The 15302-nt window shown below is 47.4% G+C and overlaps 1 protein-coding gene across 1 annotated transcript in view; it reads right to left on the bottom strand.

Moving 5' to 3' along the window:
* Positions 1–855: 855 nt before the first annotated feature.
* Thbs1 (thrombospondin 1) overlaps positions 856–15302 on the bottom strand; it is a 15320-nt gene continuing 873 nt past the window's right edge. Inside the window, exons 3-22 of the mRNA XM_005364238.3 lie at positions 14533–15092; positions 13626–13701; positions 13161–13363; positions 12951–13073; positions 12096–12189; positions 10668–10841; positions 10028–10204; positions 9538–9711; positions 9157–9284; positions 8900–9052; positions 8324–8542; positions 7781–7888; positions 7076–7235; positions 6826–6944; positions 5102–5336; positions 4690–4917; positions 4248–4519; positions 3751–3848; positions 3506–3645; positions 856–2902 (exon numbers count right to left, since the gene is read on the bottom strand). Coding sequence (XP_005364295.1) covers positions 2895–2902; positions 3506–3645; positions 3751–3848; positions 4248–4519; positions 4690–4917; positions 5102–5336; positions 6826–6944; positions 7076–7235; positions 7781–7888; positions 8324–8542; positions 8900–9052; positions 9157–9284; positions 9538–9711; positions 10028–10204; positions 10668–10841; positions 12096–12189; positions 12951–13073; positions 13161–13363; positions 13626–13701; positions 14533–15092 — 3449 coding nt within the window. The 3' untranslated portion in view covers positions 856–2894. The remainder of the gene's footprint in view (positions 2903–3505; positions 3646–3750; positions 3849–4247; positions 4520–4689; positions 4918–5101; positions 5337–6825; positions 6945–7075; positions 7236–7780; positions 7889–8323; positions 8543–8899; positions 9053–9156; positions 9285–9537; positions 9712–10027; positions 10205–10667; positions 10842–12095; positions 12190–12950; positions 13074–13160; positions 13364–13625; positions 13702–14532; positions 15093–15302) is intronic.

Genomic DNA, 15302 nt, shown 5'->3' with positions numbered 1-15302 from the left:
TGCTTAGATGTTGAACAGGATAACATTGTCTTCACTGAATAACTTCACACCCACATACATGCCTTCTAAAATTTTGCTGTGTTGTAACAAAGCGATCAAAATGATGATGATGATGAGTGTGTGTGTGTGTGTGTGTGTGTGTGTGTGTAGTTTGTAAATGTGAGTGCAAGTGCCTACAAAGGCGACAAGAGGGCCTCAGATCCCTGGCTAGTGTTGCCGGAGATGGCGGTGCTGCCCACAAGGGACACTGTGCTTCGGCTCTCTGCTAACTGCTCAGCCATCTCTCTAGCCCCACCTCTGTAATTCTTTAGTTCTCTGTTTGTGCCCGAAGTCTTTTTTCTCCAAACTACTATCTGGAGCACTAGGCTCAGTCCCAGGACAGCTCCTCCCTGAGGCTTCCCTGGGAGCTGCTGTTCTGTGATCCTGTGACATCACTTAGGGTCAGGAAAAGTCACATGTTCTCCCAGCTGTCCTTTCCTTTGTCATCACTGTTCCTTTTAGAAACAGAACTGGACTTTGAGGATTCAACATAAGACACCTAATATTAATAAAATACGAAATGTTTTCTTTGGGGCCTATGACTCAAGGGTCATTTTTATTTTAAGGTTTTCATGTGGCAGATTCATGCTTTTTTTTTCTTACAAAAATCTAGCAAATGTGTCTTCTGAGTCTAGCGTCTGTCAATCACACAGGAACCATGAATGCTATTTCCTGCCATGCTGTATATGTGGTTAAGAATGTATATGTGGTTAACTGTGCTATTGGCTAAAGGATGACTTTTGCCCATGCCCCATGATAGCCAGACAATCAAGAACAAAATAAACACAGAGACAGAAAGTATAAATATAAATTTCCATATGATTTATTGTTGTTCCTTGTACATAAGAAACAGTAAAATACAAGTTATACTGCTTTAGAATGTAAAATGGATAAAAATGTGTACAAAAAAAAGCATGTTCCTAGAAAAAAGGGGTATTGGCAAATAGTAAAAACTGGGGAGTCAAAAGCAAAGACAAAAACGAAACCAAAGAAACAAACTAAAACAAAATAAGAAAAACCGACATTTCTTCAATTCAGTGTGCAAACATATAAAAATAGAAATACCAACTCTACAGACAGTATTTCCTGATAAATTATTTAAATAGCATATCTACATAGTCTGAGATCTCTGTTCCAATGGCGATGAGAAAATAATTTATAAAAATAAAGCAACGGAGTACAAGATGTTAGGACAAAACCAGAACCTTGAGAGGTTGTATTTAACATTTCAAAGCTATTTCTTTATTGGGATCATCTTCCGCAAAGGATGCTCATGCTATCTACAACACTGACTTTTCAGACACGACAGTAGTTTTAAGTTTATTGACACTTAAACTCTTTCTACTTGATCCAAAATTCTTTACTCAGTCACACAACAAATGAGGTAATATTTGTATATAAGTTCCACCTTTGTATCTTTTGGGGAAATGAGAGAGAAAAAAAAAAAGGAAGGTGATTATGTTTTCTCCTCCCTGGAATAGGCACAGGGTGGTGTGGACTAGCCCTAGAGTGTTCATGGCTTCCTTTAAAAGGAGAAGCTCGTGTAGCTGGTAGCCACCTAATTCCACTTGGAAAGACGAAAAACTCAGGGGAAAAGCCAAGGGAGCCTGGATCATTCGAGAAGCAGCAACTTCTGCTGGCTTTCCACACACTGGTTTTGGAGAGCTTTGCTGATCCACCTCAGCTACCTGCTCGCAAACATTTGCCATGTGCAATCTAATTCCAGGTAGAACAGGGTTAATAAATAATCTGTATTTACAATCTTACAGTCATAAAGACTCACTACGAGGGTGATTCAGATAGTCCCCCGCTTCCTGTTTCAGTAACAATCCTTCAGACGTGTCCTCTCCAGAGTAGGGAGAAAAAAAATATAAATATATTACATTGCTAAAGCGTTTGTTAAACAAAAACCAGAAGAGAATTGGAAAACTCCATGGTAACTGAGGAAACAGAAAAAAGAAAAAAGGAAAAGGAATGTTTCAGGTAGGTTGATAGAAAATTTGTGCCATTCTAACCATAAAATGAAGGCGTGCTGCCCCTCCTGCAGAGGCAGCGAGAGCTCACTGAGATGGTCTCCTGCGCTCCTGCTACATCTGCACATTGCGGGTGCAGAACGAACTATCAGTTCCAGCATGACCAGCCAAGGGCAGCCAGACCCCTACCCTGACCACTGCAGATGTGTGAGAAGCGCCCGAAGGGAGGAAGTCTGGAAGCCAGGCTTTCCTTCCCTTCCTGTTACTCAAGCGCCTGTATGGATGGTCGGGTTAACTCTCACAGGTCAGCAGATGGAAATGCAGCAAGTCTGTCTGTCTGTCCCCTGAAAATGACTTAGTACCGAACGAGTAACAGCGCCTCCGGATTCTCTTCATACCATCGTCTCTTGGGTAAGCATCCTCCTTTGGCTCCTGCTTCCCCACTCCTGAGGACCTACGTCAGGGGTGGCTCGGTGCTGAGTTCTAGTGAGTCCTTCTTTCTCTGACACGCCTGGAAACGCTTCTGAGAGCCCTGCCTGGAGATGCCCTCACAGAAGCCCTGGCTCTGTGAGGAAGGCGGAGTGCAGTGGGCACCTTCCCAGCGGGAAGTAAAGAGACACTTTCGCTTTCGCAAAAGCAAACTGACGTCATTAGTCTTCATGTTCTTGGAAGTTCCATTCTCATTGGTTAAAGGCCGAGAGTGTTGAGTCTGGGTTTGAAGACTGCATTTTCTTGAGGCAGGTCACAGGCTCTAGAAGTCCGTACTACGCAAGAAGAGAAGCAAGGAAGGCAGGGAGAGGTGGTCCTGGCAGGGGGGGTTTCCTTTAGCCCTTGGTTTCAGAAGGTGCAATGCCAGTGCTGGTTATGACTGACAGCTAGTGATTAGGAATCTGTTAAGTAAGCAAAGACGTATGTAAATGGAAAGCAATCAACAGGCACACAGTCATCCTAATATGAGTCACTGGACTAGCGGCTCAGGGCTGACTCTCTAGCTCTGACAGGCACAAAATCATGAGCTTGCGGACATCAGACTCAGCAAATATGTACTAAGAGCTTGCTCTGTGGTGGGTCTGATGCTAGAGTTTAAGTAACCATGGGATGAAGGAAATGGAAGCACTAAGGCTATTAGTGAAAACCAGTACTCTTCCTGTGCCTGGTCTTGTGTTGTGATGGCATGAATAAAACCGTAAGCCACGTATGAGCTACAGAAACACACAGACCTTCAAAGTGCTACCCATAAAGTCTAATGTTTGTAGCTACTTGCTTACTTCTGCCTCTGACCTGTGTAGGAGTTCAGAGACTGCTGGGCAAGCTCATATTCCTGATAAAGATTCAGGATGCCATAGATTTCACGTTTAGCATTGTATCCTCAAAAGCAAAATGGAAATGACCAGCCCTCTCCCCAACATCGTCTTCATATGAGACCCTCCCGTCATTGCAATCCTTTCGATCTGTAGACATGTTAACTGTATGTTCACGGGTGTTGCTCCTACCTCGACATTCGTATTTCATGTCTGAGAAGAACACCATTTCTTGAGAGAAGACAAATAGACCTAGTCTACCGCCAGCGTAGGTTTTATCATAAATGGGTCCTGAGTCGGCCATGATTTTCTTTCCTTCATACATCACCACCCTGCACAGAAGAAAAAGATCTCATTCATGGGACTGCCACTTCCCGGTCTTTTCCTTTGAGCCGATTTGGTGTGGCTATAGTGAAATTTAATCACAGCAACCTTACCTGATGTAACCCGTCTTTGGCCTGTGGCTAAGCCGCCACCTGTAAGCAGTGAAATCCTTCCAGCCTATGTGACGAGGGTCGTGCCACAGGGTGCGCACCTGAAGGAAAAGGACCAGAAAAGGTTGGAACCCAGCTCCCTCTGAAGATTCAGGTTTCATTCCACATAAAACGGCTTAAAAGCTAACGAGTTGACCTGTGTTTGGAGAAGGGGCAGTATGGAACTTTCCCGAAGGCATCTCTCAGTTACTGTGTGCCACTCAGTGACCATAAAGCAGAGAGGGGACAAGGAAAGGAGGGTTTGGCTTGAAGTGGCTGACGCTGCCTGAGGATTTAGAGCGGAACTCTTGGCTTTAACCCACTCACTTCTAACACACTGGAGTTCTGTACCACAGTTGGTGATTCTGGGAGCTTGACAGTCAAGACTCCCCAGTGTGAACTGTCTCCTGTCCTCCCTAGGGGCCCATCAACTCTCCCTTCTAGATGATGTAGCTTCTCACCTGGCCAGGGGTGTTTCCTGTGTGCCACAGGGCATTCCGCAGGTGCTCGCCAGGCCCCGTGGTGGAATTCACAACCTTTACAGACAGGCCCGAATATCCCTGAGCCCTTGTGGGGTTGGTGTCCCAGTAGGTCTGGGTGACTTGTTTCCACATCACGACGTAGAAGCGGCTGCTGGACTGGTAGCCAAATACGAAGCCAGCATAGTCGTCATCCCTCTCGGTGTTGATAAAGAAGGTGCCACTGAAGTCCACGGCATTAAACTCATCATAGCCTGGAAGGCAAGGCCAGAGTCAGATTAAAGGTGGTGGCTTCTACAGGGTTCTCCACAATGTTCGCAGATACCCTGAGGTCATAGGTCCCCTCCACAAGCTCAACGGTCATAATTCATGTTTGCCTCCTTCTGGCGTTATCCCCTCTGGATCTAAGGAGCTCACTACTCACCCACAGCAAGACCAGGGTCACAGTTCACTGTCTGGACAAGCTCTTTGCCCTGATGGCGCACGACCCAGTTAGGGTCATTTTGGGAGGTTCCCTTGGGATCTAGAGGAATCATCTGGAACCGGCGGAAATCGGTTTCACTGATGTCAACGTTCTCAGGACAGATGTCATCAATGTCTGGCACACTGTCATGATCAAAGTCGTCTTTGCAGGCATCACCCCGGCCATCACCTAAGGTCAAAGAAGGCAAACGTTGAGTGAATTCTGAAGTGCTATTATGAGTGGGTCACAAATTCACAGTCTCAGAAATACTGGTGTTTGGTTACTTTGTCTTTTCAGGGGCTCTGCTTTTCTTTCTTCCTTCTAGACAGCTAAGATGTCAGGCATGCTATTCAGTAGTGGCCACATGACTCACCATCAGAGTCCTTCTGGTCAGGATTGGGCACCAGCCTGCAATTGTCCCTGTCATCAGGGATGCCGTCATTGTCATCATCGTGGTCGCAGGCATCTCCTTTGCCGTCTTTATCATGGTCGGCCTGGTTGGCATTAGGCACATAGGGACAGTTGTCCATATTGTTCTGATGGCCATCCTCATCGATGTCCTGATTGTTGTCACAGGTGTCCCCAATGCGGTCTGAGTCAGAGTCCAGCTGGAAGAGAGGCATCAGTGGAGGGTGAATCAAATAATACACACTAAGGTTAAAGGCAACATCAGTGCCCCTGGGGCAGGGAAATTCTCTATGGACAGCGGGACCCAGGTTTACTTCCCTATTACCACAGAAGGACTCATCAAGTTTTAAAGAGGGTTTTACCTTGATCCTTATTTTTATGTGAAAGTTGAGAAGAGATATTTAATATTTGAAAAATATACACAAGAAGGCTTTCTAACTAACACAGAGTTATTTTATACCACTCAAGGCAACTCGATGTTTATTGTTTATATCTTAATGCTTACTGAAATCCCCTGATGTACATTTCATAATTTCCCATTGACATTAACAGCAAATTACTGACAGGTCAACTTCTACTCCAGGCCTTGAATCATGGCACAGTCTGTGCAGACTGCTTAATATGTATGAGATATTAATTACTTTTTTATTTTTGAAGCATTTGACTTTATACATCTATTCCGTAAAGATTTCATCTGTTGGCTCAGATAAAGTGTCAAACCCTAAATTTTTTTCAAAACAGATTTTCCCAGAATGCTTAGCACTCAATATTTGTGAGGTGCTTAGGGACTGTTTATATAAACACTGAATGTTTTCTTGCTAGTATTTACACAGACTTTGTTTTTGAGATTTTTATATGATGTTTAAATTTGCTTATAAAATTTACTCTAATCTGAGGAGTCAAAAACTCATTCAGTGAGGTTAAGATGTTTAATAACCCGGCAGGCCCACACACAAACAGGTGACCTCTTCAGAGAGTATGGGGCAGTCAGGGTTTCCTATGATGCTGGCTTGAAGTCATCTTGCTTTTAGAATGATACAACTTCATAATTAGGAGGAACTTGAGTTCTCATTTCTCTAATCCTTAAAAAAATTTCTGTTTGAATTTCTGATTGCTAAGCCTTTCAGAACCATCATTTTAAGAATAATGAAGCTCACGATGCACAGTAACACAAAAGGACAACTCTGGCCCTGGAAACCCCTGTGCTGACACACATCTGCACCCTCGGGAGCACCCACAGCTTGTACGGGGAGGAGCCCCGAGGCTGGGTTCATTGGGAGAATGGGAGAAATCAGGCTTTCTCCAGCTCTGAGAAGTCGTTTAGCTTCCTGATTTCCTACCAGACTCTGTTGCTGGCCACGACACAGGTGCTTATTTCACTTCTGGTTACCGCCTCCCTGTTTTCCATGTGTCGGCTATGACTGTAACTGCCAGTCTCAACTCTGTGTGTAATTTATCTTACGGCAGCAGCAAACAAGACCAAGGTCACAGGATTTCTATACTAATCTCTGGGAGAGTTTGCCAAGGGCTCATATCAGGCAAACTCTTTACAGTGCATTGCAAATGGCTCTGGGGATCCTGGGAACCCCAGTAATGGTGGAGCTTGAAGTCTGTTGAACTCACCGCCTTAAAGGCATAGAAAGGAAGACACAACACCTCCTGGAGTGATTCTGAGGGGAGTTCACCTACCTGGTCTGGATTGTGCTCCAGGGGGCAGTTGTCACACTGATCTCCAACTCCGTCCATGTCAGTGTCCTTCTGGTCCACGTTGTAAACATACTGGCAGTTGTCTCGTTCATTGAGGATGCCTATGGAGGGGGGATAGATGGGAGCTGAGTCCTGCAGCTTCATGCATGTCAACTAAATCCCACAGTAACAGACACTAAGTAAGCCCGTGTGTCACTGCCTCTGCAGGCCGTCAAGCCAGGGAAAGCCTTACCATCTCCGTCGATGTCCACAGCGCAGGCATCTCCCTCTCCGTTGTTGTCTGTGTCTGCCTGGTCAGGGTTGTGGTTGTAGGGACAGTTGTCACAGCGGTCTCCCACGTCATCTCTGTCCCAGTCATACTGGGCTGGGTTGTAATGGAATGGACAGTTGTCCTGCAAAGAGGAGAAATGGACACTCTATGAGACTGCCTAGGAAGCCAGCTGATGCCTTCAACCCCATATACAGAACTATACACCCCTAAGGATCTGCAGTGGTTGTCTTGTTCTTGGTAGGTACATTAACAGTATTCAGCGCAGGTAAAATACCAACATGGGAAGACATGATGGATGAAAACTCGGTTCTTTTTGGTGACAATGAAGAGAGACACAAGGTATAACTTCCTCATCTCAGCTATCATCATAAAAATACACTCAGACAGACATATCTGAATTGAATCTTGGGAGCAGAATGCTATGTGTATCGCTTTAATTTCTCAAATTGGGGGAAGCTGTGATGAAAACCAAAACTCTTTAACCATTCTTTAAGCAACACCTGTGTCCAAAGACTATGGAGACGTACTGATGAGTTTCTAATGCTCTAACACATCAGTTTGGCATATGTGTTTTGCTATCACTCTGCAAGGCCCTCAGATCCCAGTGTTTCAGGTTGCCATTGTTTCACGAGGATGAAGGAGGGCTAGAGAGCATCTTGTCCCTACCCTGTCATCTGGGATTTTGTCATTGTCATCATCGTCATCACAGGCATCACCGATTCCATCTTTGTCATAGTCTTCCTGCCCTGAGTTGGGAAGGTTGGGGCAGTTGTCCTAAGGGGAAAAAAAAGAAGACATGCAACAGCTACAGTTAGCATTCCCTCGCTTGGTGCATACATGAAGGCCCACACTGGGATATCCTAACAGAGTGCTCAGGCGCAGGCATGCTTTTAGGGCAAGGTGAAGCCACGAGAGATATTTTGGGAGGTTACTCTTGTGGAGTTCATACACACTGTGGCCATAAGGCATGCACACTCTGTAAGGCACCAGCAGGGCGGCCTTCTTGAACAAAGCAATTGACTCTGGGATACAGATGTCAAAAGAGCCTGTTCTATTGGAGATCTTGGCACCAAATGACTCCAAGATAATGAGAGTTAATGCCCTTCTGCACCTGGGAGGCTTAATCTTTGCTTCATTTTCCGTTCCTCAACCCTCAGAATTCCTCCGCACACTCCCGAGAGGGAAGCCCACGAGGGAGGCTGGCGGTACCTTTTTGCAGTGGTAAGTTGCGTTGGCCACACACACCAGGTTCTCGTTAGGCCAGCCGTCGAGGTCCGTATCCTCTCCACAGATGATGCCATTGCCCGCGTACCCAGGCTTGCACTCACAGCGGTACATGGGGTCACTGTAGTGGCCCAGGTAGTTGCACTTGGCATTCTTGTTGCAGTCGTGTGTCCCATCGGTGCAGGGGTTTCGTGGCTTGCACACCTGAGGGTACAGTATCCCCAGGCTATCACAGGATGCTCTAAAGTCCCAAGACACCATAGAGTCTAGATCCCTCCCCTCCTGAAGCAGGCAGAGGCCCTACTAGGAGAAAGGGGGGGTTCTTCTGTCCCTCTCCATTCTGAGGATATCCAGGCTACGGGAAAAGCTGTTTGACATTGAACTGCCGAGCATGTCAAACATGGCCTGTGTAAGCCCATTGGACACAGCTCTTCTCAACACAGCATTTTCAAACATGTTGGACGCCCAGTCTTATATCTGAGACTGGGCATTCCGTGCCCTCTGCTTGTCAATGGTTTGGTCTACAGCCCTCTTCTACTCTGTCCTGCTCCTCCACTGTACCTGCTTATTGGCCATGGCATGCTCGACCCCTCTGCCAAAGGGCTGGGTGCCAGTGAACCGTGGCGGGCAGGGCAGGCAGTTGTAACCAGGGTCTGTGTTCTTACACCGGTGTTCTCCATTGTGATTGAAGCAGGCATCAGGGACTTCTGTGCACTGTGGATGAAATTGAGAGTTTGCTTAGCACTTGGATAAACGCTGTCTTAAGGAAGGGCCCTGGGCCAGGTTAGCCGCTTTCTCCATTCTGATTGATTCCTTACCTCATCGACATCTTTGCATTGGATGCCATTTCCGCTGTAGCCAGGAGGACATGCACCACATTTCCAGCTGCCATCAGGATAACTGGTACACTTGGCACCAGCGAAGCAGGGGTTGGACAGGCATCCATCTGAGATGAGGTAAGAGATAGGTAAATGGTTGCATCTAGGTCGCTGTTAGTGTCATGTGCTCCTTAGAAATGGTACAGAGGAAGACACTGTAGGGTCTCTGTTACTGGGAATGGTCCCCATGCATCTTAGAGTAATCAGACCACCAGGGCCAATGAGAGACGGACAGCCTCCCCTCCCTTAGTGAGTGCTGACTGTGGCATTCATAGATCAGAAACCTCCCAGGGTGGTTTTGTTCCTGGCTTCACAGCTCACCAATTGGACAGTCCTGCTTGTTGCAAACTTGATTTTCAGTGACGTCACCAACGCAGTCTTTGCCTCCGAACTGGGGTGTGGGGTTGTTACAGAGTCGGTTGCGTCTCTGCACCCCTCCTCCACAGGTGACAGAGCAGATGTCCCATGGTGACCAGGGACCCCAGCCTCCATTGACTGTAAGAAAGTAAGCCACATGTAAAAATTCAGTTTTCAGGTGCTTTCGCTGTCCCAGAAGCCTGTCTGGAGCCTGTCAGAAATGCCTTCTAACCTGGCCATGGGGAGAATGCTTGGGAGCCGGGGATGGTTGGAATGGTTTTCTTTCTGTTTTTCATTAAAAGAAGTCACTGAACATGCAGGACTTTGTTTCTGTTTGTTCTCTAGTGAGTGAGCCCCCATGCTCCATGGTCCACTGAACTGGAGGCCACAGAGAGGAGGTAACCAGCCAGGTAGAGCTGCCTCCCATGTGTCCCGGGGTCAGGCCCACACTTACTTGGGCAGGCATCTTTCTTGCAGGCTTTGGTCTCCCGAGCTTCACCTTCACAGGGCTTCCCATTCATCTGGGGGCTGGGAGAGTTACAGAGCCGGATCCTTGTGATCACGCCATCCCCGCAGGTCACAGAACAAGACGACCATGGAGACCAGTGGCTCCAGCCACCATCCTGTTTAACTGAAAGGCAAATCGGATGGTGACAAACGGTGCTGCTTTCGAGGGGGCCACAAAGGAAGTCTCAGACACCAATAATTCTAACAAGTGGTCACTTAAACTAATGAATAGTAGAAACTATGGCCACATGCCAATATACAGGAGAGATAGTATTTAGCTGTCTGTGCGAGTTGATATCAATAGCCGAACATTTATAGGTTGCTGGTCAAGAGCCAAGGTCTATTCAAATTGTTTCATATGTATTATCTAGAGAAAATGCCTAATAAAACTTTATCAAGAATGGTTATCATTCCCACGTTATAGATGAGGAAAGGCCATGCTCAAGAGTGCAGAGGTTTGGAGTATAATGGAGACTCAGATCCCAAACCCAGAACCTGTGCCCTCAGGCTCCTCGCTACAGAGCTCCTCTTGGTGGGGACAGCATGGAGAAGTGAGATCGTCACCCCTTAGTGGCCATGACGCTTACATCTCTTGTCACACTCCTGGATGTGGCAGGTCCTTGTCTGTACTGAGGAGCCCTCGCATCTGTTGTTGAGGCTGTCACAGGAGCGGCCGCGCTGCTGGATTCCATTGCCACATGTTGCAGAGCAGGAAGTCCACTCAGACCAGGGGGACCAGCCATCATCAGCAGAGTCGCTGGCTGTGGGGAGAAACGGGGTCATTTGGCACCCAATGACCATGTGACCCGTAAGAGATCTCCCTGGACAAAGGGCACAGAGGGTCCATTATGCAGGAGAAAAAGCAGCACAAATCTTGGACCAGTGGCCCAGGAGTTCATCCCGGGTCATCATGTGTACAGGTCTGGGGTGAAGACGTGCCCTGTGAAGGCCTGCTCAAAAAGCATGTTCCCCCTACTGTCTCAAGTGTTTCCAGGTACTGATGTCGGAGAGCATCAGTATCTTAGGCAGCTGGTCTTAGTCTATATCCTTCCTGTCAGTCAGGAAAGCCCCGGGCCTGGTGTTTGAAGGCAGTCTGACGGGGCTTAGTCTCTGCCTCAGCCATGAGGTTAGCAGGCCTGTCTGTTTGTTTACTATCTGCTCAGACACCATGACAACAATCACAAGTGTCTGCCAGAGGACAGGGACTCCTGGTTCAGGCTCACAGCTCTGCTAGTTCTCAGCTGGCTTTGTCCCCTGTAACTCACATCTCAGATAGACGCTGGACAGAAAGAGATCTGCCCAACACAGAAAAGCATGGCTGCGCCACGATTGCTCCCATGGGGTTGACTCTTCTGACCCATGGCACACATGTGCCACTCTGTACATGTGAGTAAAGGGCAATGGGACATCCCTGGTTTCCTTCCAGTCCACAATGAATCACGTTTATGACCTGTGCCTTCCGCATTAATATATCTCCTCAACAAAGCGATAGTGCTGGCAACAAGCCCCAGAGGCAGAAAGTCACACAGCTGCAGAGTAGCTGGGTTCTTTTTATCACCCTGAAACTTTAACAGATGCTAATCTCTTAGGGCCTCCAATCATTGCAGATAAAACAGGCACCTTTTCAAGCCTCAATGCAACCCTTACACTAGTTTCTACTAATTCTCGGTGAATAATTTTCTCTAACAAAAAGATTAATTTCTAAAAGCAATCAGCTTAAGTCTACTGCCATATTCATCTTTTCTCCTCACAGCATAACACCAGAATCCATAAACTCCTTCAAGATCATTGCCTATGCCATAATCCAGATGGGTAGTTCAGATTTAGTCACCATGGAGACTTTGGCTCTGTTCAAGAGACTAGCTTCTAGTTATCCAGGTCTGCCTGCAAGAATCTGATTTGAAATATCTAATGAGCTGGGAGAGGCCGGTCTCCAGTATCGTGTCCAGCTGTCAGGATGTCCCCCCAAACTGAACTAGCCACTGAATAATGGTTAGACCATTTTTGGGACTTACGCCAACACCGGGGACAGCATTCTCCATCAGGAACGGTGGCATTGGAGCAGGGCATGATGGGGCAGGACACCTTTTTACAGATGGTAACTGAGTTCTGCAAGGCAGGTGAAGGAAAGGGAAATATGTTACCAGCACATCGCAAAGAGGAGCTTTCTGTGGCATTTCCATGCTAAGTCATGACTCAACCAGGGCGGTAAATGCGCCAGCAGAATAGTTTTTATAGGAGGGCTGTCCCTGCTGGATCTGAAGTCCTCAGTGTCACCTAGCTGTAGGGTGGAAAGTTCTTTCTAACTGCTGCTCTGTCATGTGTGGATGTCACAGAACAACACATGTGTGCAAGGGAAGTCACCAAACTCTGTAGTTCTTATCAGCCTCTCAAAGGTAGATACAACTTTATCACTGATTAGAGAAAAATGGGAATTTAACGAGGGTTGCGTCCCCAATTCAGTAATCAGTGATTTGCATTTTAACTTACTTTCTCAGGTGAGCTCAAGATCTGAACAGTGTTAGAAGAGCCTACTTGCCAGAGCTGAATACAAACCAGGGCTGGTCGGAAAGAATGTTCTGAGTAGGTTTTATGTACCTGACATTCAATACCTGGTCTTTGAACTTAAGCAGCTAAATTACTCCAATGTTTAGATAGATTTGTTCTCTTAGCTACTCAGCCTGATATGGGATTAAGACTTTGATAACCTTTCCAGAGTTAAAAAGGAATTCATAGATGTCATAATTACATATTAAAGGGAAAAAAACCACTTTGATAGCAAGGGAGTATTTAACAACGGGTGTGGTCATTTGAGTATCTCCTGAGACACAGGGCACTAAGGCTTCCTGTAGTTTGTGAGTGTCCCTTACCTGGCAGTGACACTCAGTGCAGCTATCTACAGTCCATTCTTCATTGTTCCTGTACTGGACTCCATTGTGGAAGCAGAGGGGAGGCCGCCTCAGTTCGCTGGCCAGCTCTCTATTCTCCTCCGTCTGAAAGGGGAGAGTGCTCATGAGTGTCGGGCCTCCCACGGGACCACCCAGAGTGATCTTCAAGGGCTGGCCAATGGGAGCACTGACCACTTTGCGGATGCTGTCCTGCAGCGTTTTCACGATGGTGCGCAGGCTGTTGAATTCCAGGACCATGCTGGAGAGTTCGTCACAGGAGAGGCCACAGATGGCTTGCAGGTCCTTTGTTTTGTGGCCAGTGTAGTCGGTGCGGATGGCGGGGCTGGAGCCATTCACCACGTTGTTGTCGAGGGTCAGAAGGATGTTGGCAGCGGCTGGGAAACAATATGCGAGAGAAAGGCTTCAGCAGCTGATGTCACCAGCCCCTGCAGGTTCTTGGTTGTAAGAGACATTTCATTTGGGATGAGGGATGAGTGTAGAGTGGGTGCGTGCAAGGGTGGAATACCCTGTGAGGGTCACTTCTGTATACTTCAACTCTGTTTCCCTGGGATGCCATGTACGGATCCTGGAGCTGCTTGCTTTTCTCGGGGTATTTTGGTGGGATTCCCCAAATCTTACAAACACAGGGGTACTCACAGCTGGAGCAGCCTTTGTTCCTGAGAATGTCTTCTGGGCTGGTTCCAAAGACAAACCTCACATTCTGCAGCACCCCCTGTGGGCAGAGGACACACAATGTAGACAGTAGGGGTGGGTGGGGCGGCCTATCTCAGCTCTGCTTGGAAAGGCATGTGACAAGCACTTCCAAAATTTAAAAGAACTGTTTTAAGATCACCCTGCCAAAATATCACACGGTCATAAATTGCCAAACAACTTCAAAATCCTCATTGTGTCTTCTGCCAACTTGAGCATGTTACAAAGGATCCAGTTATCTAGTTACGAGACTGCTTGAGGGACACAGGAAATGGAATCTGATCCCAAGTCTAGAGAACAGGATACTCCGGTACACTCCCCAGTGTCAGAGTTAATGTGGGAAGGAGTTCAAAACCAGAGAGAGAGAGAGAGAGAAAGAGAGAGAGAGAGAGAGAGAGAGAGAGAAACAAGGCACAGCAGCACATGACCAGACTGCTACTCCTACCTTGGATCCAGACTGGAAACATCCAGAACACCCTATAACCAGACACTCAAATGCTGACAAAGTACCCTTTTCAAGCTGTGTTAAAATTGGCCGGTTATTCTCTTAAGAGCATATAAGCAGTGTCTGCTAATGGACTAGGTTGAGTGTAAAAGGAAAAGCATTTCTTGTTTCTCTGGGTAGCTGTGGAAGCATGATTCCCAGGCCTCTGCATCACTACAACTTAGTTCTTATCAGAAACGTAATTTCTCAGGCCCCTCACCCGACCCACCAAATCTGAAACCCTGGAGTTTGGGGTAGTGATTTGTGATTTAGCCAGCCCTCTGGGGGTGTCCAATGCTCCCTACGTCTGGGAATACTTTAGACTACAGACATCTCCACATAGCCTTTCCGACAGGTAAAAAGATTTACCTGAAAATTGTCGTTGGCATCTCCCTTGGCAACACGGAGCCTGGCGACCTTGGCCAAATCCCTGGTAAAGATGCTCTGGATGGGGACGTCTAGTTCAGCACTCTCCATCTTCTCACAGTCAATGTAGAGCTGGGCTCGGTCCTCTTGCACAAACAGAGTGATGCTCTTCCACTGGGCAGTGGCCAGGAGCGCTTCTTCCACTGACACCACTTGCTGCTTCCCTGGCAGGCTCAGACTCAGGTCCAGGGTGCCTGCTTTGCCGTTGGAGACCACACTGAAGATCTGGCCGGAATTGTCTTTCCGTTCCACGGCCAGGAGTGTGCCCCGGGTCTTCTTCATCTGCCTCAAGGAAGCCAGGAAGATGAAGCCTTTGTCGGCCCACACAGCATCCAGTAGGTCTTGGAACTTGTCATCGGGCACAGGGGGAATCAGGTTGGCGTTTTCAATCCGGAAAGCTGGACTGGACAGGTCAGGGCCCTTCACCAGTCTGCGGCCTGAGCCCTTGCGAGCAGCTCCGATGAGTTCGAAGATGTCAAACACACTGTTGTCGGCCCCTGACTCTGTAAGGCAGACAGGACAATCAGCTTTCTAGGCTGCCAGAGGCAAGGCAAGAACTCTTGGTGATCACCCGGAGCGCTGAATGAACACCAGCAGGGAAACTACACCCTGGCACTAAGGGCACAGAGGAAACAGCCTAGGGAAAACACAGGAGGGGGATGAGAGAGAGAGAGAGAGAGAGAGAGAGAGAGAGAGAGAGAGAGAGAGAGAGA

Source organism: Microtus ochrogaster (assembly GCF_000317375.1).
Source record: "Microtus ochrogaster isolate Prairie Vole_2 chromosome 14 unlocalized genomic scaffold, MicOch1.0 chr14_random_1, whole genome shotgun sequence".
Lineage (NCBI taxonomy): Eukaryota > Metazoa > Chordata > Mammalia > Rodentia > Cricetidae > Microtus > Microtus ochrogaster.
Note: the sequence above shows the minus strand (reverse complement) of the source record. Positions and strands in the feature narration are given on the sequence as shown.